The sequence below is a fragment of the Hemitrygon akajei genome, chromosome 4, assembly GCF_048418815.1.
Source record: "Hemitrygon akajei chromosome 4, sHemAka1.3, whole genome shotgun sequence".
Classification (NCBI taxonomy): Eukaryota; Metazoa; Chordata; class Chondrichthyes; order Myliobatiformes; family Dasyatidae; genus Hemitrygon; species Hemitrygon akajei.
This window is the reverse complement of record NC_133127.1, coordinates 80,586,217-80,614,035: the sequence shown is the minus strand read 5'-3', so window position 1 is coordinate 80,614,035 and position 27,819 is coordinate 80,586,217. Positions and strand designations below refer to the sequence as shown.

General features: G+C 40.8%; 1 protein-coding gene across 5 annotated transcripts in view; it reads right to left on the bottom strand.

Moving 5' to 3' along the window:
* ttc29 (tetratricopeptide repeat domain 29) overlaps positions 1-27,819 on the bottom strand; it is a 366,818-nt gene that overhangs the window by 141,079 nt on the left and 197,920 nt on the right. For all 5 annotated transcript variants that reach the window (XM_073042934.1, XM_073042932.1, XM_073042933.1 and 2 more), the window contains exon 9: positions 11,462-11,585. In XM_073042934.1, the coding sequence (XP_072899035.1) occupies positions 11,462-11,585 (124 nt within the window). The remainder of the gene's footprint in view (positions 1-11,461; positions 11,586-27,819) is intronic.

The following is a 27,819-nucleotide window of genomic DNA, read 5'->3' as shown; positions in this document are numbered from 1 at the left end:
GCCACAAAGGCAAAAATTCTGACAACCAAACCATTGACATATAATTTGAAAAGTAATACCAAACCCTCCAGAACACCAGATTAGGCCCCTTTTATTCCCACTCACTGCTTCCTGCCAGTCAGCCTATTTTCTATCCATGCTGCTATCTTTCTTATAATACTTACTTATAATATAAGAAGAGGGACGCCTCACATCTTAATAAGCTGGTAAGGAAGGCGGGCTCTGTCGTGGGCAAAGTACTGGAGAGTTTAACATCAGTAGCTGAGCGAAGGGCGCTGAGTAGGCTACGGTCAATTATGGATAACTCTGAACATCCTCTACATAGCACCATCCAGAGACAGAGAAACAGTTTCAGCGACAGGTTACTATCGATGCAATGCTCCTCAGACAGGATGAAGAGGTCAATACTCCCCAATGCCATTAGGCTTTACAATTCTACCGCCAGGACTTAAGAACTTTTTAAAGCTATTATTAATGCTTTTTGAGATGGTGATTTAGATGCATATCATATTTTTTTTTACTGAGTTAAGTATTGTATGTAATTAGTTTTGCTACAACAAGTGTATGGGACATTGGAAAAAAGTTGAATTTCCCCATGGGGATGAATAAAGTATCTATCTATCTATCTATCTATCTATCTATCTATCTATCTATCTATCTATCTATCTAAGGGCTGTTTTCTTGATAAGCAGTCTCATGTGCCACATCTGGTCAAAGACCCTCTGAAAATCTAATTAAACAACATCTACTGACTCTTCTTTGCCTATCCTGCCTGTTATTACCTCAAATAATTCCAACAGATTTCTCAGGCAAGATTTCCCCCTAAGGAAACCATTCTGACTTTGGCCTACTTTGTCATGTGCCTCCTGAAACCACATTCTTAACAAAGAACTTCAACACCTTCCCAATCACTGATTTCAGACTAACTGGCCTATAATTTCCTTTCTTCTGTCTCCCTCCCTTCTTAAAGAGTGGAGTAATATTTGCAATATTCCAGTCTTCTGGAACCATTCCAGAATCTTGCAATTCTTGAAAGATCATTAATAATGCCTCCACAATCTCTTCTGCTACCTCAATCAGAACCCTGGAGTGTAGTCCATATGATCCAGGTGACCTATATATCTAGCACCAGACTTTTCAGCTTTCCAAACACCTTCTTCCTTAGTAACACTGACCTCTGTTCCCTGACACTGCTGAATTTCTGGTATACTGCTAATGTCTCCCACTGTGAAGACCAATACAATATACAATTAAGTTCATCTGCCATTTCTTTGTCCCCTGTTACTACCTCTTCAATGTCATTTTCTAGCAGTCCAATATCCACTCCCATCTTTCTTTTACTCTTTATATATCTGAAAAAAAATTTGATATCTTTTTATATATTATTGGCAGGCTTCCCTTCATATTTCATCTTTTCTCTCCTTATGGCTATTTTAGTTTACTTCTGTTGGTTTTTAGAAAATTCCCAATCCTCTAACTTCCCACTAATTTTTGTTATATTATATGCCCTCTCTTTTGCTTTTATGCTGCCTTTGACTTCACATGTTAGGCACAGTTGTCTCATCTGCCCTTTAAAATACCTCTTCATCTTTGGAATGTATTGATCCCAGAACCTTTAGCTATTGCTCTTCTGCCGTCATCCCTGCTGGTGACCCCTTCCAATCAACTTTGGTCAGCTCCTCTCTTATGCCTCTCTAATTCTCTTTACTTCACTGTAATACTGATAGATCTGACTTCTCCCTCCCTAGCTGCAGGATGAATTTTTATCATATTATGCTGTCTCCCAAGGGTTCCTTTACCTTAAGCTCCCAAACCATCACACAACATTGAATCCAGAATTGCTTTCCCCCCTGTGGGCTCAACAACAAGATGCTCTAAAAAGTGTAGGCTTTCTATAAATTCCTTCTCTTGGGGATCCAGCATCAATTGGGAGTTTCCCAATCTCCCTGAGTATTGAAATTCCCCATGAGTGTCAGACAGACAGACGTACTTTATTGATCCCGAGGGAAATTGGGTTTCATTACAGTCGCACCAACCAAGAATAGTGTAGAAATATAGCAATATAAAACCATAAATAATTAAATAATAATAAGTAAATTATGCCAAGTGGAAATAAGTCCAGGACCAGCCTATTGGCTCAGGGTGTCTGACACTCTGAGGGAGGAGTTGTAAAGTTTGATGGCCACAGGCAGGAATGACTTCCTATGACACTCAATGTTGCATCTCGGTGGAATGAGTCTCTGGCTGAATGTACTCCTGTGCCTAACCAGTACATTATGGAGTGGATGGGAGACATTGTCCAAGATGGCATGCAACTTGGACAGCATCCTCTTTTCAGACACCACCGTATGAACATTGCATTTTTGCCTTTTGACATGTTTTCTGTCTCCAGTTGTAATTTGTAACTCAAATCCTGGTTACTGTTCAGAGGCCTGGATACAATTCCCATTAGGGTCTTTTTACCCTTGCAATTTCTTAACTCTATCCAGAAGGATTCTACAGCTTTCAACCCCATGTCACCTCTTTCTAAGGATCTGATTTCATTAAATATCAACAGTGCCATCCCACCTCCTCTGCCTACCTGCCTGTCCTTTCAATACAAAGTGCAGCCTTGGATGTTAAGCCAACTATAATCTTCTTTCAGCCACATCTCAGTGATGCCCACACCATTATACCTGTCAATCTCTAACTGCGCTACAAGATCATCTACAATATTCAGTATGCATTCAAATGTAACACTTACAAGTCCTGTATTCATCACCCTTTTCGATTTTGTCCCTATGTTGTACTTCACCTCATTGACTGACTGTAATGTTGCCCTATTATCTGTCTGTCCTTCCTCACAGTGTCACTACCACTGCACTGATTTGTATACCAACTGCCCCATCCTTAGCCCTATTACTTTGGTTCTCATCCCCATGCAAAACTAGTTTAAACCCTCCCCAAAAGGCCTAGCAAAGTTGCATGTAAGGATATTGGTCCTCTTTAGGTTCAGGTGTAACCCATCCTTTTTGTGCAAACACGAGGAAATCTGCAGATGCTGGAAATTCAAACAACACACACAAAATGCTGGTGGAACACAGCAGGCCAGGCAGCATCTAATGGAAGAAGCACTGTCGACGTTTCGGGCCGAGACCCTTCGTCAGGACTTACGAAGGGTCTCGGCCTGAAACGTTGACAGTGCTTCTTCCTATAGATGCTCCCTGGCCTGCTGTGTTCCATCCTTTTTGTACCTGCTGAGTCTGCACTGGCCACAGTGCCACTGGCCTGGCAGCTGCTGCTCTGTCCTGATAGGTCAACTGCCCAGCAGTATTCCAAGGGGTATACTTGTTGCTGAGGAGTACCCTGCACTGACCACTTACTTCCTTTACTTCTCTTGGTGGTCAGCCATCTATTGTCTGAAGTCAGCACTCTGGGTGTGCTTACCTCAGTAAAAGTCTCATCTATGAAGATTTCAGCCTCCTGGATGGTCCTGAGTACATTCAGCTCCAGTTCAAGTTCCTTGGCCTTGTCAGTCAGGCAAGAGCTAAAGCTGAGTGCACTTTCTGCAGATGTAGGCATCAGAGAGACTGTTAGTTACCATGAAATCCCACAGCTGCAGTGCTGCCGACAAAAAAGCCTTGCAGAGGGTGGTTAGGGGAGCAGAGAAGATTATTGGGGTCTCCCTACCTTCTGTCCAAGACCTCTTTCAGAGCTGATGCCTCCAGAAGACACAGTACATCATTAAAGACCCCTCACACCCTCTCCATGAACTGTTTGTTCTTCTGCCATCAGGTAAATGTTACAGGAGCATCAAAACTAAAACCACAAGGCTACTAAACAGCTTCCTCCCACAGGCAGTCAGACTGCTAAATAGCTGCTCTACCTGACTCTGTTTTGGACACTTTTAACTTGCACTGAACACTTATAACTTGTTTTTAACTGACATGTGGCTGTTGTGTTTTACTATTTATAATTTACTATTTATTGTTATGTTTATTATTTAGTGTTGCGTTTGTTATGTTATGATTGCACTGCTCCTGGGAAACGCTGTCTCATTCTGCCCTGCAGAGCTGATGTACGGTTAGAATGATAATAAAGTTTTTGAATCTTGAATCTCACGGGAGGAGCATTTCATTACTTGAACTACCACCCTGCATACACTTGTAATGCCTCTAATTTCTCAAATGTAAATTCTAGCCTCTGCTTCAGCTGCATGTGGGAGGGCATTTGGTCCATAATGGACTTCAAGTCTGCCCTGCACATCAACAGCAGTGGCACTTCTCTTCCTGATAGGCTGTGTCTTTTACGCTAGATTTGATGCACAGAATGATGTGTTGGCGAGGAAGGCCACCATTAACCCTGAGGAACAGGCACTCTGTCTGGCCATCCCTGATAATATACCTGGTCAGGTGCTGAGGGACTGTGCAGCCCAGTTAACTGAGGTTCAACATCTCCCTGGAACGTTACACTGTCCCATCAGGCTTCAAGACAGCCACCCACATCCCAGTACCCATTGGACCCTTTCCAGTTCACATATCAGTCACATTGGTTCACTGATGATGAACTTCACTCCATCCTCTTCCAAATGGAAAATGGTTCCTCATATGCCAGATTACAGTTTATTGACCAGCTTGGCATTTAATATGATCACCCTTCAGAAGCTGGAGAGAAAACTGTCCTCATTGGGTCCCAATACCTCTCTCTGTAACTGGATCCTATACTGCTTGACAGAAAGGCCATGCATAGTCAGTTCATTTTGGCAGAAGCATCTCGAGCTCCATCACACTGAGCAATACTGCTTCCCAGGGCTGTGTACTCACTCTGCACTGATGCATGACTGCACTGCTAGATCCAGTTCAAACCAAATCATCAAGTTCACTGATGACACAACAGTGGATGGCTTCATCACAACGACATTGAGACACCATACAGAGAATGGAGAGAGCCATATAGAACGGCTGGTAGAATGGTGCAAGCACTTGAGTTTCAATGTGGACAAACCAAAGAGAGATGATTGTGTCCTTCAGGAAGGTGCAGGTTGATCACTCCTCACTGCACATATATGGCTCCTCTGTGGACAGTGTTAGGAGCTCCATATTTCTGAGAGTGCACATAATGGATGATCAATCCTGGTCCCTCAACATCTCTTCTTTGGTCAAGAAAATACAGCAGCATCTCTACTTCTTCAGGTGGTTCAGGCTCCTTTCTCTCCATTGAGAATGTCCTGATCAGCCGCATCATCATCTGTTATGGAAATTGGCAAGACATCTAACCACAAGTCCTTAAAAACAATTGCAAGGACTGCTTAGATAACCTTTGGGGTCTCTTTTCCAGCTATTAGAGATATTTATCAGGAGCACTGCATACATAGGAATATAAGCGTTGTCAATGATCCCTCCTATCCATCCCACAATCTCTTTGCCCCTCAGGAAGTACCATAGCATTAGGACAAGAACTGTTACCAGTTTCTTCCTCCAGGTTTAAGACTACTGAGTTTCCTGGCACCACTCAAGTCCCATCATATATGAAGTGCCAGCAGTGTTATGCTATCTCCTTTTTAAACTTGTATATGCATTTTGTTATTTGTGGTAATATTACTTTATTGTGTGTTATGTGTATGAGTTATATGTACTGTGTTATGCACCTGTTGTTTCATTTGGTAGTATACATGTGTACAGTTAAATGACAATAAACTGAACTTGAAGTTGAACTTGAACTTCATGTCAGGTAGCATCCATGGAGAGAGAAACAGAACAATGTTCATGGTCAAAGACCTTTCATTGTTACTGACAAAAGATGTTTGGCCTGATACATTGACTATATTTCTCTTTCTGTAGATGTTGCCTGACCTGCTGAATGTTTTTAGCATTTTCTGCTGACATTCTCTGAGTCAAAGAGAGATATTGCATGGAAACAGGTCCTCTAGCCTACTAGGTCTGTGCCAATCATCAACCACCCATTTGCACAAACTCTGTGTTAATCCTGTTTTTTTATTTTTACTATATTTTCATAACTCTCCCCAGATTCTACCACTCATCTGCAACCAGGACAATTTGCAGTGTTTAACTAACCCAGAAACTCACATACTGTACCTTAGGGATGAGTGAGGATATCAGAGCACCTGATAAAAGCTCATGTAATCAATAGGGAGAATATAGAGACTGCAGACAGTACAGTACCTGAGAACAGGATTGAAACAGTATCTCTGACATTGTGAGTCAGTGGCTCTACTATACTAAAATATACTCAATTTTCCTGTAAGATGCATCTGGTGCCTTCTTCACTGTTTAAAATTCATCCTCTGTCCTATAAGATCATCTACACAGGCAACCATCCCTTCCTGAGGCAGTTAACTACACAGGATTAGTAAAATATCTCTTTGGTTAGATCAAGAATTCTAGAATATCACTGAGTAATAGAGTATAGAGTGGTAATAGGTCCTTCGGCTTAACTCAGCCATGCTGACCAATACGCCCACCTAAGCTAGTCCCATTTGCCTGCATTTGGTTTGTATCCATTCTAAACCTTTTCTATCCATTTTCTTATTGGAAAGTATTTCATTATTGTACTCCCTGATGTACTTCCTCTAGAAGTATGTTCCATGTACACTCTGGCTTTTGCATGAAGAAGTGCCCCTCAGGACCTTTTAAACATTTCCCCATAAATACATGCCCTCTAATTTTTGGTTTTCTTTCCCTGGAGAAAAAGATGGTGTGCATTAACCCTATCTATGTCCCTCATGATTTTGTACACCACTATAAAGTCATCCATTAGTTTCCTACGCTTTAAGAAATAAAGTCCTTGCCAACCCAACATCTCTCTTATTTAGTCCCTTGACACTTTGCACTTTCTTATTAATTTTCTTTGCTCTCTTTTCCAACTTAATGATGTTTTTCCGTGACTGGGTGATCCAAGCTGTACATAATACTCTAAGTGCTGTCACACCAACATCTTATACAACTGCAACTTAACCTCCCAACTCTTACGACTCTGACGACTCTGTGTGCAGGAAGTGTGTCCAGCTGCAGCTTCTGGCAGACCGCATTGAGCATCTGGAGCTGCGATTGGATTCATACCGGAGCATTTGCGATGCTGAGAAAGTCGTGAATAGCACATTCAGTGAGTTGGCCACACCGCAGGTAAAGGCTACACAGCAGAAAGCGAAGTGGTGGTCACTAGACAGCGTAGCAGTAGGCAGGTAGTGCAGGAGTCCCCTGAGGTCATCTCCCTCCTAAACAGATATACTGTTTTGGATACTGTTGAGGGAGATGTCTCATCAGGGGAAAGCAGCAGCAGCCGAGTTTGTGGCACCATGGGTGGCTCTGAGGCACAGGAGGGAAGGAAAAGGAGTGGGAGAGCTATAGTGATAGGGGATTCGATTGCAAGGGGAATAGATAGCTGTTTCTGCGGCTGCAAACGAGACTCCAGGATGGTATGTTGCCTCCCTGGTGAAGGGTCAAGGATGTCTCTGAGCGGCTGCAGAACATTCTGGAATGGGAGGGTGAACAGCCAGTGGTCGTGGTGCACATAGGTACAATGATACAGGTAAAAAACGGGATGAGGTCCTACAAGGTGAATTTAGGGAGTTAGGAGATAAACTAAAAAGTAGGACCACAAAGGTAATAATCTCTGGATTACTACCAGTGCCACGTGCTAGTCAGAGTAGAAATAGGAGGATATTTCAGATGAATACGTGGCTTGAAAAATGGTGCAAGGGGGAGGGATTCAAATTTCTGGGGCATTGGAACCAGTTCTGGGGGAGGTGGGACCAGTATAAACAGGACGGTCTGCACCTGGTCTGGACTGGAACCAATGTCCTAGGGGGAGTGTTTGCTACTGCTGTTCAGGAGGATTTAAACTAATGCGGCAGGGGGATGGGAACAAGTGCAGAGAGACAGAGGGGTGTAAAATGAGGGTAGAAGCAAAAAGTAGTAAGGTGAAAAGTAAAAGTGGCAGGCAGGCAAATCCAGGGCAAAAAGCAAAAAGGGCCACTTTTCAACATAATTGTATAAGGGCTAAGAATGTTGTAAAAACAAACCTGAAGGCTTTGTGTGTCAATGCGAGGAGCATTCGTAACAAGGTGGATGAATTGAATGTGCAGATAGTTATTAATGAATATGATATAGTTGGGATCACAGAGACATGGCTCCAGGGTGACCAAGGATGGGAGCTCAACATCCAGGGATATTCAATATTCAGGAGGGATAGACAGGAAAGAAAGGGAGGTGGGGTAGTATTGCTGGTTAGAGAGGAGATTAACGCAATAGAAAGGAAGGACATTAGCCTGGAGGATGTGGAATCGATATGGGTAGAGCTGGATAACACTAAGGGCAGAAAACGCTGGTGGGAGTTGTGTACAGGCCACCTAACAGTAGTAGTGAGGTTGGGGATGGCATTAAACAGGAAATTAGAAATGTGTGCAATAAAGGAACAGTAGTTAAAATGGGCGACTTCAATCTACATATAGATTGGGTGAACCAAATTGGTAAGGGTGCTGAGGAAGAGGATTTCTTGGAATGTATGCGGGATGGTTTTCTGAACCAACGTGTCGAGGAACCAACTAGAGAGCAGGCCATTCTAGATTGGGTATTGAGCAATGAGGAAGGGTTAGTTAGCAATCTTGTCGTGTGGGGCCCCTTGGGTAAGAGTGACCATAATATGGTGGAATTCTTCATTAAGATGGAGAGTGACATAGTTAATTCAGAAACAAAGGTTCTGAACTTAAAGAAGGGTAACTTTGAAGGTATGAGACGTGAATTAGCTAAGATAGACTGGCAAATGATACTTAAAAGGGTTGACGGTGGATATGCAATGGCAAGCATTTAAAGATCGCATGGATGAACTACAACAATTGTTCATCCCTGTTTGGCAAAAGAATAAACCAGGGAAGGTAGTGCACCGGTGGCTGACAAGGGAAATTAGGGATAGTATCAAGTCCAAAGAAGAAACATATAAATTAGCCAGAAAAAGCAGCACACCTGAGGACTGGGAGAAATTCAGAGTCCAGCAGAGGAGGACAAAGGGCTTAATTAGGAAAGGGAAAAAAGATTATGAGAGAAAGCTGGCAGGGAACATAAAAACTGACTGTAAAAGCTTTTATAGATATGTGAAAAGAAAAAGATTGGTCAAGACAAATGTAGGTCCCTTACAGTTAGAAACAGGTGAATTGATCATAGGGAACAAGGACATGGCAGACCAACTGAATTACTACTTTGATTCTGTCTTCACTAAGGAGGATATAAATAATCTTCCGGAAATAGTAGGGGAACAAGGGTCTAGTGAGATGGAGGAACTGAGGGAAATACATGTTAGTAGGGAAGTGGTGTTAGGTAAATTGAAAGGATTAAAGGCAGATAAATTCCCAGGGCCAGATTGTCTGCATCCCAGAGAGCTTAAGGAAGTAGCCCAAGAAATAGTGGATGCATTAGTGATAATTTTTCAAAACTCCTTAGATTCTGGATTAGTTCTTGAGGATTGGAGGGTGGCTAATGTAACCCTACTTTTTAAAAAAGGAGGGAGAGAAAAACTGGGGAATTATTGACAGGTTAGCCTGACATCGGCGGTGAGGAAAATCCTAGAGTCGGTTATCAAAGATGTGATAACAGCACATTTGGAAAGAGGTGAAATCATTGGACAAAGTCAGCATGGTTTTGTGAAAGGAAAATCATGTCTGACGAATCTTATAGAATTTTTTGAAGATGTAACTAGTAGAGTGGATAGGGGAGAGCCAGTGGATGTGGTATATTTATATTTTCAAAAGGCTTTTGACAAGGTCCCACACAGGAGATTAGTGTGCAAACTTAAAGCACATGGTATTGATGTGAATAGAGAATTGGTTGGCAGACAGGAAGCAAAGAGTGGGAGTAAACGGGACCTTTTCAGGATGGCAGGCAGTGACTAGTGGGGTACCGCAAGGCTCAGTGCTGGGACCCCAGTTGTTTACAATATATATTAATGATTTAGATGAGGGAATTAAATGCAGCATCTCCAAGTTTGCGGATGACACGAAGCTGGGCAGCAGTGTTAGCTGTGAGGGGGATGCTAAGAGGATGCAGGGTGACTTGGACAGGTTAGGTGAGTGGGCAAATTCATGGCAGATGCAATTTAATGTGGATAAATGTGAAGTTATCCACTTTGGTTGCAAGAACAGGAAAACAGATTATTATCTGAACGGTGGCCGATTAGGAAAAGGGGAGATGCAACGAGACCTGGGTGTCATTGTACACCAGTCATTGAAGGTGGGCATGCAGGTACAGCAGGAGGTGAAAAAGGCAAATGGTATGTTGGCATTCATAGCAAAAGGATTTGAGTACAGGAGCAGGGAGGTTCTACTGCGGTTGTACAAGGCCTTGGTGAGACCACACCTAGAGTATTGTGTGCAGTTTTGGTCCCCTAATCTGAGGAAAGACATTCTTGCCATAGAGGGAGTACAAAGAAGGTTCACCAGATTGATTCCTGGGATGGCAGGACTTTCATATGAAGAAAGACTGGATCGACTAGGCTTATACTCACTGGAATTTAGAAGATTGAAGGGGGATCTTATTGAAACGTATAAAATTCTAAAGGGATTGGACAGGCTAGATGCATGAAGATTGTTTCCGAAGTTGGGGAAGTCCAGAACGAGGGGTCACAGCTTAAGGATAAAGGGGAAGCCTTTTAAAGACCGAGATGAGGAAAAACTTCTTCACACAGAGAGTGGTGAATCTGTGGAATTCTCTGCCACAGGAAACAGTTGAGGCCAGTTCATTGGCTATATTTAAGAGGAAGTTAGATGTGGCCCTTGTGGCTAAAGGGATCAGGGGGTATTGAGAGAAAGAAGGTACAGGGTTCTGAGTTGGATGATCAGCCATGATCATACTGAATGGCGGTGCAGGCTCAAAGGGCTGAATGGCCTACTCCTGCACCTATTTTCTATGCTTCTATGTTTATATTTGATGCCCCGACCGATAAAGTCCAGTGTGCCAAACATTTTCTTCACCATCCTGTCCATCTATGATGCCACTTTCAGGGAACTGTGTACCTGCGCTCCTAGACCCCTTTACTCCATTAACACTCTTCAAGGCATTATTATTTACTGTTAAGTTCCTCCCTGGTTTGACTTCCCAACACGCAACACCTTGCACTTATCTAGACTGAATGCCATTTGCCAAGTCTCAGCCTATATACCTAGCTGATCACAATCTACCTGGAATATTTGATAACTTATTTCACTGTCTGTGATACAACCTAGTTCAGTAGCCTCTAGAAACTTACTAACCATGCCTTGTACATTCTCATCCAAATCTTCATTTCTACATTTCAGAGACCTAATGCTTGTTTTTGGCAGACATCATGAGTTCATGACATGGCCTAATTTGGAGGCTTTTCAGGTTTCCATACAGAGTATGATGCTTATTAAAACTGGGTCTTGTTACCAGTGCTCAACCATAGATTAACTCCAATTCCTACCACCTATATACAGTATAAAACTGATACCTACCAAATTATTATGCATAATGCCAAGGAATTTGCAAGCATCCACCAAACTCCATTTATCATCGCTTTTCTCAGCCAGGCCCAGAAATGTTTTCAAATATTCAAGAGCTTCAGAATAGTTTCCTGTGCTGTGAAAGAATGACATATTACAAGGATATTGATAAAAATCAAATATCTTAAGTGAGAATAAATTTTAAAAATCCTTAAACTTAAGAACTTTTAAACTAATCAAAAATTTCACATTTTCTGTTTAGAAATTTTCAAAATTTCACAATTACCAATGGACCCCGCTGTACATCTTCTAAATGATGACTCCTACCTTTCCCTTACGGAAAAAACACGCAAAGTCTGGCTGGCAGGCCTGACTGCAACTAAGAAGATTGTAGTCCAGCATTGGAAACCTCCCCATGATATTTCATATACTCACTGGCTTCAGAGCTTTTTGAACATTCCTTACTTGGAACTTTCATCAGCAAGAGTAAATGATGCACAACCAAACTCAATCTTAATGTGGACAAATTTGATATCTCACTTAAAAGATATTTTGTTAAAATAAGAATGCTTTGTCTGTGTATGCACTACTATTCAGTTGGTTGGTAGAGGGGAGAGGGGTAGAGGGGGGATGGTGAGGAAGGTTGGGGGGTGGCTGGGTTAAACACTCAAAATGTAATTGGCAATTAGTTGTATTGAATGTAATTTGTTGGTGTTTCAATAAAAAAATTAGTAATAATAAAAATTTCCTCTGTTATTTGTTTGAGAGCTTTCCATCATATGTGACTGTGACGTACTGGTCTATTTAACTTTAATGTCAGCCTGGGCTTAATAGGATGCTCTCACCTCAAGCCTCACACCAGAGATTTGAGCACATAATCTATGAGATACCTCAGCATAGCGGTTAAGACAGTTGCACCTTTGGATTTGCCCTCTTTCAAAAGAGAATTTAAATAGAGGCAAAGCCTGCACTCCCAAATAGATACAAAAACACAACTGCGCTATTCAAAGAAAAGCTCAACCAATTAAACTATAGATAGACTAACTGGCCATTTATTTCATTATGGGTTGTGTGACCTTACTATACTGTCCCATGATTTTTGTTTTACAGATGATTATATTTCAACATACATCATTGGCTGTGAAGCATGCTTGGATGTACTCAGATCTTACAAAAATGTAAGTTATTCCTTTTTCTTTTTTTATAATCTATTGGAAATTTTCTTACAATTATTTTTGTTTTGTAATGGCCTTTCATAATATGGAAATTCTATTAGGATATCACAACTATTGTATACCCCTGGGGACTACTATCGACATACACACCTGGTGATGCAAAGATGTGAAATAATTTATAGTTAAATGCTAATATATAACATACACGTTTGTATAATGGTAACTTAATTCTTGTAACAATATACACACAAATTTTCCTATCAAGCCCTAGTGTAAATAACTGCTTGATTTGATTCTTGCCTTAAAGCACTATTTGCCATTCTTTACTTTTTCAGGAGAATAGCATCAATGAAATCATGCTGTGCTGATTAATAACTAACTTTATACCATTGCTGGTATCTATTAAGATAGTTCCAACCATCAAAGTAGGATCTTACCTTGGAACAAATCTATTGGTTAGAAGAAAGAATGATGTCTATTGTATTACTTGTTGCAAAGGAATGACATGTTCAGTCAAGGTTGATTATGGCTATTGCTTAGTAGCTATGCTACATTATTGAGCTATGAGAATATTACAGTGAAATATTACAGCAACCAGTCCTTTACTCAACTGTCCAATGCTGCACCACTTCTGCTTCAGTGCCTAACCAGGGATAGGATATTGAGATGTATTCACTCCTCTGAAGAATTGTGGTTTAACTTGGCATTTTCTTTGCTTTTTTTAGGCCTTAGGTGAAGAGCCTCTTATATTTTCAGTCTAAAAGTGTGACATTTCCCTTTAATGATTTCCTATTTGAAGTTTTGAGTAGAAATAAAAGATGATTAGTGGTGTTCTCCAGGAATCAGTTCCTAATTTTGTCCTCAACTTGTCACAGTGTCAATGACTTTTACATCCAAATTTGCAGATGACATTAAGTTGGGAAAGACAGTAATGCTTCTTATGTTACAGACTGAAGTTACAAACTGCATAACTGATTATTTTAATGGCAAAACACCAATTTGAGGGCAAATATGGAATGATTTACCTTAGGCCCAAGAAAGGTAAACCAGACTACTTTCCCATAAAAGACTACACTCTTCATCCCCACATCCCAGCTAATTCACAAGTGTGCACATCCTATATAAAAACAGCTGTTTAAGATTAAAGAGCAGCCTGCAAAAAAAAAACTAGGCTGAAAATTTAAGATTTTTTTTGAAGAATCAGTGTGTTAAAGTGGAGAATTTTTAGGATCACTGGATTCACCTTCACTGAGCAGTTGCCCTATTGTTCACCACTTGGTTATCTGGCAACTGAAAAGTGGTTAACAGCAAGGCACAAAGCAAGACAGGTAAAGTTGATAGTCTTAGTAACACTGTCTTTTAATCCCTCCTTTCATAGATTGAACGAAGGAGTCATGTCTGACCCAAAGTGTTAAGGAAACAAAAAACTTAAAAAATCTTTCACATTTGACGGATGTTAATCAGATTGGTTTAAAAACCTTACTTCCACATGATCACAACAACTTTCACCAATGCATTCGAACAACAAACCATGGAATTAATGTTCTTGTCTGGAAAGGGTGTAAATGCCAAGTATGTAGGGACTGTACAGCAAAAGAAGTTAGTAGGCAGGTGTTGTGAAATCAAGAGAGGCTATGGCCCAGGCCTAAGACAATTTCCTTTACACAGAGAAGATATTTCATCATGCTCTATGATGCTGTCACTGTAATGAATAGAACTGTTTCAAAATTCAAAAATGGGGCATCTAAAAGGCTCATAGGCTATCAACCACAATATAATTATATTTCACGATAATTTGTATTAAATTAGATATGTAAAAGGAGTTCAGATTATTATTTCCGTCAAAGTACCATCAGTCAGTCTGGAAGACCATTTTGGTTGACTGAGTTTAAAAGAGAATGCGAGAGACAGCATGAAGTGTGTTATAGAGTAATGCTGAGAAATGTATAAGCTCAACAGAGGAAGTAAAAGATACTGCAATCAATGGATAAGGTTAAATCTCTGAAGACTCTCCACATCCATTGTTGCAAATGTTAAATGTGACATTTATTATCCAATGATCCAAAGATTACTATCTTCCAAACTGTCTCAGCTGATGAGCGCCATTTGGAAGAAGCATCAAAAGTGCCAAGAGCACAAAATATAATTCACTAAGAGTATAACAGTTATACTAATGATTGATGATAACTGTACTGAAGGAAACAGTGGCCAGCATTAGCATATGGCAGGAGGCAAGAATACCAACATTGTAAGTCTATTTGACTTGTCAACAATAATCTAGCCAGTGGCATACTTTCATGCATCAATTATATTATTAGAAGGAATAATTACTGTCCAGGGTAACAAACCCTCCTCCCAGGTGAAAGAACAGTTTAATTATGGGTAGTATACCCTTACTTAAATGGGAAAAAATGACCATTTCAAACAATATCAGCAAGTGATATCATTTTCCTTATCTAATATTTCCATAGCATGGTCTACAAGGATCAAATTCCATGCTGAATGATTCTATATTCAGGAAGTAACTGACTGGCCATGCCTCTATAGACAAGCTGTGCCAATGCAGTTATAATACTGATACTGACAAAATAGAAAATTACCAAAGCACATTCTATTTATTTTTAACCACATGCCAGCATAGCCCTGAGCTGAAAGATAAGTTAAGAAATATTGCTTTGAGATCAAGGATAAATTTGACCAAGTGTATAATGAAGGAGGCTTGGTAACAACAAACTCCATGCAAATCCAGTGAAAAGTGCCTACAGCTTGGACCATCTGTCATCTAGATCAGATGGACTACACTCCAGGGTTTTGAAAGAGATAGTTGAAGAGATTGTGGAGGCATTAGTAGTGATCTTTCAAGAATCACTAAATTCTACGAAAGTCATGGAAGTTTGGAAAATCACAATTGTCTTTAAGAAGGGAGGAAGGCAAAAGACAGAAAATTATACATCAATTAGCCTGATTTCAATGGTTGGCAAGATGTTAGACCTATTATTGAGAGAAGGTTTAGGAGGAACACAATAAAATAGACCAAAGCCACCTTTGTTTCCTTAAGGGGAAATCTTGCCTAATAAATCTATTGGAATTCTCTGATGAAATAACAGATGGGATAGACAAAGGAGAGCCAATGGATCTTGTTGATTTGGATTTTCAGAAGGCCTTTTACAAGGTGCCACACATGAGGTTGCTAAACAAGATAAGAACCCATGGTATTACAAGAAAGTTAGTTGTCAGAATGGACAAAAGATTGGCTGACAGGCAAGAGGCACAGAGTGTGAATTAAGGGGGCCTTTCTGTTTGGCTGCCAATGACTAGTGATATTTTGCAGAGGTATTGACTTGGGCCTGTTTCTTTTCATGTTATATGCTAATAATGTGGATGACAGAATCGCAGCTTTGTGGCCAAATGTAATGTTAGCATTATTTGAGGAGGAAAACAAGGATGTAATGTTGAGACTTTATAAGGCATTGGTCAGATCACTTTTGGAGCATTGTCAGCAGTTTTTGGCTCTCTATCTAAGAAAGGATGTGCTGGCATTGATTGGAGAGAATCCAAGAAAAGGTTTATACGAATGCTCCCAGGAATGGAAATGTTAATGTATGAGGAGTTTATAATGGCTCTCGGCCTGTAGCTGCTGGAGCTTAGAATAATGAGAAACCTATTGAATATTGAAAGGCCTAGACAGAGTGGACTTGAAGGGGTGTTTCCAATAATGGGAAAGTCTAGGACCAGAGGGTACAGACTCTAAGTATAAGAATGTCCCTTTAGAACAGAGATAAGGAGGAATTTTTTAGCTAGAGGGTGGTGAATCTGTAGAGTTCATTGCTACAGTTAGCTGTGGCGGTCAAGCCATTAGGTATAATTAAAGTGGAAATAGATAGGTTATTGATAGAAAGGGTGTCAAAGGCTATGGGGAGATGGCAGGAGAATGGGGTTGAGAGAGAACATAACTCAGCCATGATTGAATGGTGAAGCAGATATGATAAGCTGATTGGCCTAATTCTGCTCCCATGTCTTATGGTCTTACGTTTTAACATACCAGCAGAAGTCAAACTTGGTATAAAGGAAGAAGAAGGTTTCTAGAAAACAACCATCTTAGTCTCCCTTACCTGAAGAAATTCCTCAGGAAAGGGTTTTAAGCTCACTAGTTTAAAGTTCAGTTGCTTTGTCCATAACCTTCCTTCCTTCAAGTCAAAAGGAGATATATCTGCTGAATATTCAACAGTTCCTTATTCCATTCATGTTTCTTCAGATAATAAACTAATTCATGGCAGCACAGTGCACAACCTGGACAAGGTTTGTGTTTGAACTAATAAGTGGACAACATGCACTACCTTGTTCTAGCCAGCCTCTCCCCACTTCACTATGAAATCCAATGTCATTACTTTCATCTCACATCTAGGAATTCAAAATTCACCCAAAATGTTAACTGCTCAAATTACATATACTGTCCCTGCAGCAACAGGCTGGATTTTTGGTAAGCAGTTCAGTTCTTGACTCCTAAGAACTATTTTATCATTTTCTTATCACACCAAAAAGCTGATAATTTTTTTGTATTTCCCAAAGTAAGTACAGCTCGAACAGCAAAAGAGAATTCCAGGAAAAAAAATTCACTTGATTGGCTCTCTGTCTACTAACTTCCAAATTCACTTCTTTCGCAGTTGGAAGACTGGCTTGCAACATCTACCATCTAGAGAAAAAAAAACACCGCAGCAATTCACCCTGACTTCTTACACAGTATCTCTGAACTTGCAAATTTTATTGCCCATAAAGAAAAGAGCAGACATTTGGACTGCTACCTGATCTTCCGCTGCCTTGGCTAATTGACTAATCTATTTCACCTTTGCTGGATGAAAATACTGGAATCCTAAGCTTGTGAATTTTTCTGCCAAAAACAGATGGTCAATAAAGATCAGCCTTGTCACTGATGCTTGATATGTTTGTGTTACTATTTTAAGAACTGTAGCATAAAAACAACTACACTTTGGTGTAGAATTTGCAAGAACTAGTCTACCTCTGTAGGAATAAACATGTTGGCTACATACACCAATTCATAGTGGTACTGTCCTAAGCTCTTGTACTTTGCTCAGCATACTGTCCTTGAAGATCAAGTCCTATGCCTTCCTCTCTTTTGTTATGATCTCAAATGATATGTGAGATAGTACATATTGACCCCATTTGCTTCCTTCTTGTATGATTTCTTGTTTAGGAAGCACTTTGTCCAATTAAATTCCAGATAATTGTAGCTTTACAGATTTTAAGGAGTTGCTCATCAGAGTAAATGTTATCATTGAATTCAGCCTTCAGGGACAGCTGGCAGTGAGAGAGTTAGAAAAGTTAATTTATAGGTTGAGTCTGTGTTAAAGAAGGCAAATGCAATGTTGCCATTATTGCAAGATGAATAGAATATAAGTGCAAGGAGATAACGCTGAGCTTTTATAAGACACTAGTCAGGCCACACTTGGAGTACAGTATAGTCAACAGTTTTGGGCCCATCTCAGAAAGGATGTGTTGTCATTGGAGAGAGTACAGAGGAAGTTCATGAGTATGATTCTGGGAATGAAGGGGTTAACATATGATGAGCATTTGGCAGCTTTGGGCCTGTTCTCACTGGAATTTAGAAGAATGCAGAGATATCTCATTGAAACCTACCGAATATTGAAAGGACTGAATAGGGTGGATGCGGAGTGTGTTTCCTATGGTGGGAGTATCCAAAACTAGATGGCACAGCCTCAAAGTTGAGAGGTGACCCTTTAGAATAGAGGTAAGGAGGATTTTTTTTAGCCAGAGATTAGTGAATCTGTGGAATGCTCTGCCAGACTGCAGTGGAGGCAAAGTCCATGCATATATTTAAAGCAGAAATTGACTATTTCCTGATCGGTCAGGGCATCAAAGGTTATGGTGAGAAAGCATGTGTATGGGTTTGAGTGGGATCCATGATAAGCCATGATGGAATAGCGGAGCAGACTTGATCAGCTGAATGGTCTAATTCTGCTCCTATGTCTTATGGTTTAAAAGTTCAAGTAGCTGTGCAAACTGGGGAGCTACCAATAGCCAGGCTAAAAATGTTGATAGACAACATCACAAGATAAAGACACCACAGGGAAAGTATAGTCAAGGCAGCTTAAGCATAGTATAACTATGCCAACAAAAGTGGCTGAGAAAGAAATGTGCTAAATATGAGAAAAGAAGTATACAATGTTGCATGAGAAATCAATTCTACGAACAATAGAGAATGAAGACAATATTGAAAGTCCCTGGAGTGGATGAAATGAGTCATGCAGGACAGTCAAAAAAAAAAATCAGACTTAGATATCCAGCTGAACACACTAAGTATCTGATGGCAAACACAGTGTGGAAGGAATACCTGCTAGATGTATCTGTGCCAAGATGTTTGTACAAGAATAGTTAGTGACAGTTCAGTTTGACTGAAAGTAACATGCAATGCCCTCAAGATGAAATCTATCAGTGGTGGTGTAGTTAGAATCAAAGCACCATGTGATTTTGGCATACAGGAAAACTACTTTAAAGCCAGCTAGAATGGTTCTGAGTAGCTGGTGAGCCAAAGGAATCATGTAGTTTTTATGAGTATGCCAGAAAATGTTACACCTTTATTGAAAGCAGTATGCCCCTAATAAAGATGCATAACATCAGGACCATTAAGAATGTTCTAATGTAAGCATCATTCTGGCTGGGCAACACACAGATAAATAAGCAGGTGCTGTTCAAGGAACAGGCAAAACAAATGTGAAAAATGATACAGGAGATGGTCAGAAAAGAGTCACTGCTGCCTCATCAGTGCCAAAGAAATGTTGTTATTAAGGGTTGGAAGACTAGTAACAATGATGCTTATTTCAGACAAATGCCAGACATGACTAACAGTGGTATATATTATCTCACATATCATAAGAGATCACACCAAAGAAGAGGAAGAGGCATAGGACTTGTAGGACAGTATGCTGGCCAAAGTACACAGAGCTGGGACAGTCTTTAATCACAGTTTATTTTTAATGAGGGACATAAGATACGAGTTCTCATTAGTACCACTTTAAGAATTATTCTACGACCGACTACTACCTGTTATATTTTAGCATATAGTGTAAATTTCTAAAGGCTTTCGATAAGGTGCTGCATAAAAGACTTATCCATAAGATAAGGATGCATAGAGTTGGGGGGTGCTTTATTAGCGTGGATACAGGATTGGTTAACTAATAGAAAGCAGAGAGTTGGGATACATTGGTGTTACTCTGCTTGACAATCAGTGATCAGTGGTGCGCTGCAGGGATTAGTGCAGGGCCCGCAACTGTTCACGATATACATTAACGATCTGGAAGAGGGGACTGAATGTCCTGTATCCAAGTTTGCTGATGATACTAGATAGAATGGAAAAGCAAATTGTGCAGAAGATATGCAGAGTCTGCAGAAAGATATAGATAGGAGAGTGGGCAAGGGTCTGGCAGATGGAGTACAATGTTGGTAAATGCAACGTCATCTACTTTTGATGGAAAAGTGGAAGAGCAGATTATTATTTAAATGGTAAAAAATTGCAGCATGCTGCTGTGCAGAGGGATTTGGGAGTGCTTGTACATGAATCACAAAAGGTTGGTTTGCAGGTGCAACAGGCTATCAAGAAGGCAAATGGAATGTTGCCCTTTGTTGTTAGAGAGACTGAATTTAAGAGCAGGGAGGTTATGCTGCAACTGCACAGGGTACTGGTGAGGCCACACCTGGAGTACTGTGTGCAGTTCTGGTCTCCTTACTTGAGGAAGGACATACTGGCTTTGAAAGCAGTGCAGAGGAAGTTGATTCCAGAGATGATGGGGTTAGACTATGAGGACAGATTGAGTCACCTGGGATTGTACTCACTGGAATTCAGAATTGAGAGGAGATCTTATTTTTTCTTCAAAAGTGGATGGCCTCGCATTTACCAACATTGTGCGCACCTTGCTTAAAGTAAACACAAAGTTGGACTTGAATTTTCAGACTTCTGTGACTTTCTTTGAAGTAGTTTAATGTTTTGAAGTTACAAAACATAGAAGTGGGGAGAAGAGGCAAGCTGTAGTGATAAGGGATTTGTTCATTGGGGGAACAGAAAGAAGGTTCTGTGGATGAGAATGAGATTCCTAGATAGTTTGTTGTCTGTAGGGTGCCATGGTCAGGGACATCTTGGATTGAGTTCTTAATTTTTCATTGGGAGTATGAGCAGCCAGAGATCATGATCCATGTCAGTACCAATAACATGAGTAGGACGGGTGACGAGGTCCTGCAAAGTGAGTTCAGGAGTTAGGTGCTAAGTTAAAGGACAGGACCTCCAGGATTCTGATCTCAGGATTGTGACCCGTGGCACATGCTAGTGAGGCTAGAAATAGGAACATCATACAATTTAATACATGGCTAAAGAGTTGGAGCAGGAGGAAGGGCATCAAATTTTTGGATCATTTCTTTTTTTTCCGGGAAGGTGGGACCTGTACAAAAGGGATGGTTTGCACCTGAACTGGAGGGAGACTAATAACCCAGCAGAAAAGTTTGCTAGTGCTGCAGGGGGGGAGGGAGGGGGTTTAAAACTAGCGTTGCAGGGAGATGGGAACCAGAACACTAGTCAGATCATGAAGTGATCGTGGAGGAAGATGCTAAACCTACGTATAAAGTCAGGTATCGATGGGTTGAGCATGGCAAGACCTATGTTCTAAGCAACATACCTCTCAGTGCTAGGGGTAATGTAGGAAAAGCGGATGAGCTAAGCACATGAATCAGCACATGGAAATATGACACTCTAGTCAGTGAAACTTGGACTCACAGTTCAATGTTCCGCGATTCCATTGTTTTAGACTTGATAGAGCAGGAGGGATTAAAGAGGGAAGGGTGGAATTACTTGTCAGGGAAAGTGTCACATCAGTGCTCGGTGTGAATAGACTGGAGAGACCTGTCTAGTGAGGCTTTATGGGTAGAACTGAGGAATAAGAGAGGTATGATCATGTTAATGGCATTATATTATAGACCACCTAACAGTGAGGAATTTAGAGGAGCAAATTTATAGAGAGATCAGACTGCTGCAAGAAACATAAGGGAGTCTGACAAAAGTTATTGGAAGATATTCTAAGGGACTGCATATATAAGTATTTGGATAGTCAGGGACTAGGGACTGATTAGGGATAGTCATGGCTTTGTGCGAGGCAAGTTGTGTCTAACCAATCTTATAAAGTTTTTTGAGGAAGTTATTAGGAAAGTTGATGAAGACAATGTGTGGATGTTGTCTACATGGACTTTAGCAAGGCCTTTGACAAGGTCCCGCATGGAATATTGGTGCAAGAAGGTTCAGACACTTGGTATTCAAGATGAGGTATTAAATTGGATTTAACATTTGTTTCATAGAAGAAGCCAGAGAGTGGTTGTAGATGATTGCCTCCCTGACTGAAGACTAGTAATTAGTTGATTGCCTCCCTGACTAGAGACTGTGACTATGGTGTACTGCAGGGATTGGTGCTGGGTTCATTGTTGTTTGTTGTCTATACCAATGATCTGTATGATAATATAGTAAACTAATTATAGTAATAAATTAATATAATGAGTACAGAAGTTGGGATGTTATAGACCTGTGCAAGTCCGTCTGCAGATTCTCTGCTTTCTCACTACTATCTGCCCCTCTACCTTCATTTGTATTGTCCATAAAAGTGGCCACAAAGCCATCAATTCCATCATCCAAATCATTGACAAATAACGTGAAAAGAAATGGTCCCATACCAACACTTGCAGAGCACCACTAGTACATAGCAGCTAAACAGCAAAGACCCCCTGTTATTCCCACTCTTTGCCTCCTGCTAGTCAACCAGTTTTCTATCCATGCCAGTATCTTTCCTGTAATATCATGGGCTCTTATCTTGTTAAGCAGTTTCATGTCAAAGCACCTTGTTAAGCAACTTATCAAAGTCCTTCTGAAAATCCAAGTATTCAACATTCATTGATTCTCCTTTGACTACCCTGCCTGTTATTTACTCAAATAATTCCAACAGATTTTTCAGGCAAGATTTCCACGTAAGGAAACCATGCTGACTTTGGCCATTTTTACCCTGTGCCTCCAAGTACCCTGAAATCTCATAATTAAAAATGAACTCCAGCATCTTCTCAACCACTGAGGTCAGGCTAACTAGCTTATAATTCCTTTTTGTCTGCCTCTCTCCCTTCCTAAAGAATGGAGTGACACTTGCAATTTTTCAGTCCTTCAGAACCATTCCAGAATCTAGTGATGGTCCCACAATCACTTCAGCCACCTTTATCAGAACCCAGATGTAGTTCACCTGGTTCCAGGTAACTTATCTACCTTCAGACCTTTCAGCTTCCCAAGCTCCTTTTCCCTAATAATAGCAACTACACTCACTTCTGATTTAATGCTCCCAAATTTCTGGCATACTACTAGTGTCTTCCATTGTGAAGTCTGACACAAAATGCTTAAGTTTTGTCTGCCATTTCTTTGTCCTCACTATTACATCTCCAGCATCATTTTCCAGCACTTTGATATCCACTCACACTTCTCTTTTATTCTTTGAATAGGTAAAACTACTTTTAGTAACCTCTTTTATATTATTGGCTAACTGGCCTTCATATTTCTTTTCACTCCTTATGGCTTCTGCTAGTGTTTACAAGCTTCCCAGTCTTTTAACTTCCCCACTAATTTTAGCTTCAATTTTGGGATGTGCCTTACGAATTGCTCCCAGAAACTCCAGCCACTTCTGTTCTACCATCATCCCTGCTAGTGTCTAACTCCAAACATCATCTAACTTCTAAAAGACCTGATGACATCTTTAGATATTACGTGTTTAGACTTACAAAAGGCATTTGACAACATGCCACCTAAGAGACTGGTGCATAAATTAAGATTCCTCAACACTAGATGAAGTATGTTGGTGTGAATTGAATACTGGCTGTCAAATAGTAATCAAAGAGTTGGAATAAAGGAGAGCTTTTCAGTCTGAAGAAATATAACTGGTGGAGTACCCAGAGATCAGAGCAGTTGTAAATAATGTTAATGAGGGCACACTTGGAATATTGTGTACAGTTTTGTTATCTTTACAAAATAAAAGATATAGAAGTATTTGAGGCCATCCAAAAGAGATTCATCAGGCTAATTCCTGGAGTGACATTATGAAGAAAGACTAAATATTTTGTATCTGTATTCCTTTGGAGTTTAGAATAATGAAGGGTGACCTTTTCAAACATAACATCCTAAAGGGACCACAGAGTATACGCTAAATTGATCTCATTGATGGGAATGTCGTGAACACTGAGACAGAGGTACAAATTAAAGGTATTTAAAACAAAGGTGCATAGAAATTTCTTCCCCCAGTAGATAATGAATCTCTGGAATTTCTACTCCTAGAGATGGTGACGCCATAACATTTAGACATACGTAAGAAGCAAATAAATAAGTATTTGATCAATAAAGAGATTGAGGGGTATGTGAAACAGGCAATGGAAGATGAGTTGAGGCCAACAATGATCCACTATTATCGTATTGAATGGTAGGACAGGTTTGAGGGTCCTGGTGACCTACTCCTGCTCCTATTATCTTGCATTATTATTTTACAGTCTTTGATATCATCAGGTCTTTTAGAAATTAGATGATGTTAGAAGTTCAAATAACAATGGCTGGAGTTTCTGGGAGCAACTCAGAAAATGCAGTATAGCTTCATATCAAAGATGAAGTATTCATCATGTAGTATTCTAAATGAGGCATAATGCAACCGTAGTTGACAAGGTAAGTCAAACACAGCACAAAAGCAATAGAGATTGCATATAATATAGCAAACATTAGATAGATAGATGGGTAGAAACTTTATTGATCCCAAAGGAAATTACAGTGTCACAGTAGTGTTTCAAGTCCACAGATATACTAATATACTAATAAAACATTAGAAGGGAAGTAAGAATGAATAAAAAGTTACCTTAAAAATAAGATGTACAAGATATATAAGTTCACTCTGATAAGATGGTAGTGCAAGAATTACATTAATATTATAGAGTAATGGGTGCACATTCATACCATCCAGATAAGAAGTGATGGTACCGGTAATATTGCACAGTGTGTCCATGATGGCAGGGTGTGGTAAACAGAGCTAAACCAAGCTTAAACAGAGCCTTGGTAAACAGACGTTAATAATAGACTAACAAAAGGAGATCATCACCTCCCTAGCTATAGGGTGACTCATTATAGAGCCTAATGGCTGAGGATAAGAATTACCTCATACAGCGCTCTTTAGAGCAGCGCAATTGTCTTAGTCTGCACTAAAAGTGCTCCTTTGTTTAAGTAAAGTGGTATGCAGAGGGTGAGAAACACTGTACAGAATTGTTAAGATTTTCCACAGAGTCCTTTGTTCTACCACAGCCTCCAGTGTGTCCACTTTGACTCCTATAACAGAGCCAGCCTTTCTAATCAGTTTATTGAGCCTGTGACATCGTCCATGTTAATGCCATTGCCCCAGCACACCACCGCATAGAAGATTGTACTAGCAACAACAGATTGGTAGAACATGTGAAGGAGAGAGGCCTGCATACTCCAAAAGACCTCAAGTCTCCTAAGAAAGTAGAGACAACTCTGGCCCTTCTTGTTGACAGCTTCTGTGTTGGTGGTCAACTCAAGTCTGTCATCCAGGCGCACCTCCATGTACTTGTAGGTCCTCACCACACCCATGTCATCACCATCAACAGCAACAGGGAGCAGCGCAGGCATGGTCTTCCTAAAGTGCATCACCATCTCCTTTGTCTTACTGATGTTAAGCTGTAGGTGATTCAGCTTGTGCCATTCGACTAAGTCCTCCACCAGGGCACTCATGTCCTCCCTTTATACACCCAACTATTGCTGAGTGATCAGAGAATTTCTGCAGATGACATGACTCAGTATTGTATCTGAGTCTGAAATATACAGGGTAAACAGGAAGGGAGCCAAAACCATTCCCTTTGGGGCCCCAGTGCTGCTTGTAGCCATATCCGACACAGAGCTCTGAAGCCACACCAACTGTGGTCTTCCAGTTAGGTAGTCCATTATCCAGGATACAATGGAAGTGCCAATCTGTATTGAATGGAGCTTTTTTCCCAGCACTGAGGACTGTATGGTATTGAAGGCACTTCAGAAATTAGAGAACATGATCCTCACAGTGCTGCCCTGCTTATCCAGATGGGAGTAGGCTCTGTTCAGCAGGTAGATAACAGCATCATCAATTCTGATGTGCTCCTGTTAGGCAAACTGCAAGAGATTGGGTACTGCTCTGACAAGGGGTCGGAGGTGAGCCAGGACCAGCCTCTCCAGGGTCTTCATGATGTGTGAGGTCAGGGCCACTGGATGGTAGTCATTCAAGACTTTCGGTTGGCCCTTCTTGGGTACTGGGACCACACATGACGTTTTCCATACAGTCGGGATCCTTTCCAGGCTGAGACTCGGATTGAAAATGCGCTGGAGAACTCCACACAACTGCTCAGCAAACTCCTTCAGGACCTTGGGATTCACACCATCGGGTTCCGATGCACTGCCATGTCTGAGTTTCCTCACAGCCCTTCTAATCTGCTCAGTAGTGAAAGGTGAGTCTATGATGAGTGGGAAGGTGAAGATCAGGACAACAGCAGTTGGTATGTGGAGTTGTGGATGGTAGGTGCAGGGGAAGGAGGGGGTGTAGACAGTGGTAGCCTGTGTTGCTCATCCACATGTGGAACTGGAGGGGAGAGGGGAGAGGAGGGAGGAGGGGAGGCATTGGTGCTGAGGGGGGTGTGAACAGGAGTGCAATTGTCAAACCTATCGAAGAATTGGTTTAACCCATCAGCCCATTTACAGGTGCCTTCCAAAGGCTTTACAGCTAGGGTAATTGAAACCAGTGATATTCTTCATGCCTCTCCACACCTCCCGTGTGCTACTCTGCCCGCTTGTTCTCTAGCTCTCTCCTTATCCTCTCTAGCCACCTTGATCTTCTCCTTTAGCACCCTCTGCACATGTTTCAATATCTACCTGTCTCCTGATCTAAAGGCTCTGTTTTTGTGGTTGAGAAAAGGCTTCAGATCACTGGTGACCCACGGTTTGTCATTTGGGAAGCAGCCAATAGACCTTGCTGATATTACAGTGTCCACACAGAAGCTGATATAGCGAGTGATGCAATCAGTCCTCCCCATATAGTTCACAAAACACATTCCGGTCAGTAAACTCAAAGCAGCCCTTCAAGGCATTGATGGCCTTTGGAAACCATTTCTTTACTCTCTTAGTGGTAACTAGCTGTGACTGTACTTTGGGCTTATACAAGGGCATGAGGTGAACCAGGTTGTGATCTGATCTTCCAAGTGGGGGAAGAGCTGTGGAGCTGTATGCATCTTTAACATTTGCGTGCAAGAGGTCCAGTGTTTTATTTTCTCTTGTATGACACTTGACAAACTGATTGAAGGTGGGTAGGGTTGTCGAGAGAGAAACATGGTTGAAATCTCTCGATAATGCAATGAAATTGTTGAGGTATTGAGTCTGGAGTCCTGTGATGGTAGTGTCACACACTTAGTGGGAAGTTTGAGGACTGGGAAGCTTTTAAATACCAGGAAAAGGCAAAGGGAAACCCATAAGGAGAGAAAGGATGCACCATGAAGGTAAACTAGCCAATAATATAAAAGAGGGTACCAAAAGATTTTTCAGATACATAAAGAGTAAAAGAGAGATTAAAGTGGATATTGGACCACTGCAAAATAGTGCTGGAGAGTTAGTAATCACTGATGAACTTAGTAAGTACACTTATAGCTAAATGGAAAAGCTGTATACATGTGTATGGTTGAATGGTAATTAAACTTGATCTTGTGTCAGAGGTAGGAAAGGCAAATGCAAAGTCAGGGTACATTTCAAGAGGACTAGAATATAAAAGTAAGGATGAAATGCTGAGGCTTTAAAATATTCAACCTGCAAGTTAATCTTTAGGGAACCCAAGTTCCTTTGCACCTCCGATTTCTGAATTCATTCTCCATTTAAAAAACAGTCTATGCCTTTATTCGTTCTATCTAGTGGAACGCTACTAGCAACTGGCAGCCAACCAGAAAAGCCCCCTTGATTTGCACTCTTTGCCTCCTTCCAGTCAGCCAATCTTCTATCAATGTTAGTGTCTTTCCTACAATATCATGGGTTGTTACCTTATTCAGCAGATTCATGTGCAGCACCTTGTCAAAGGCCTTCTGAACATC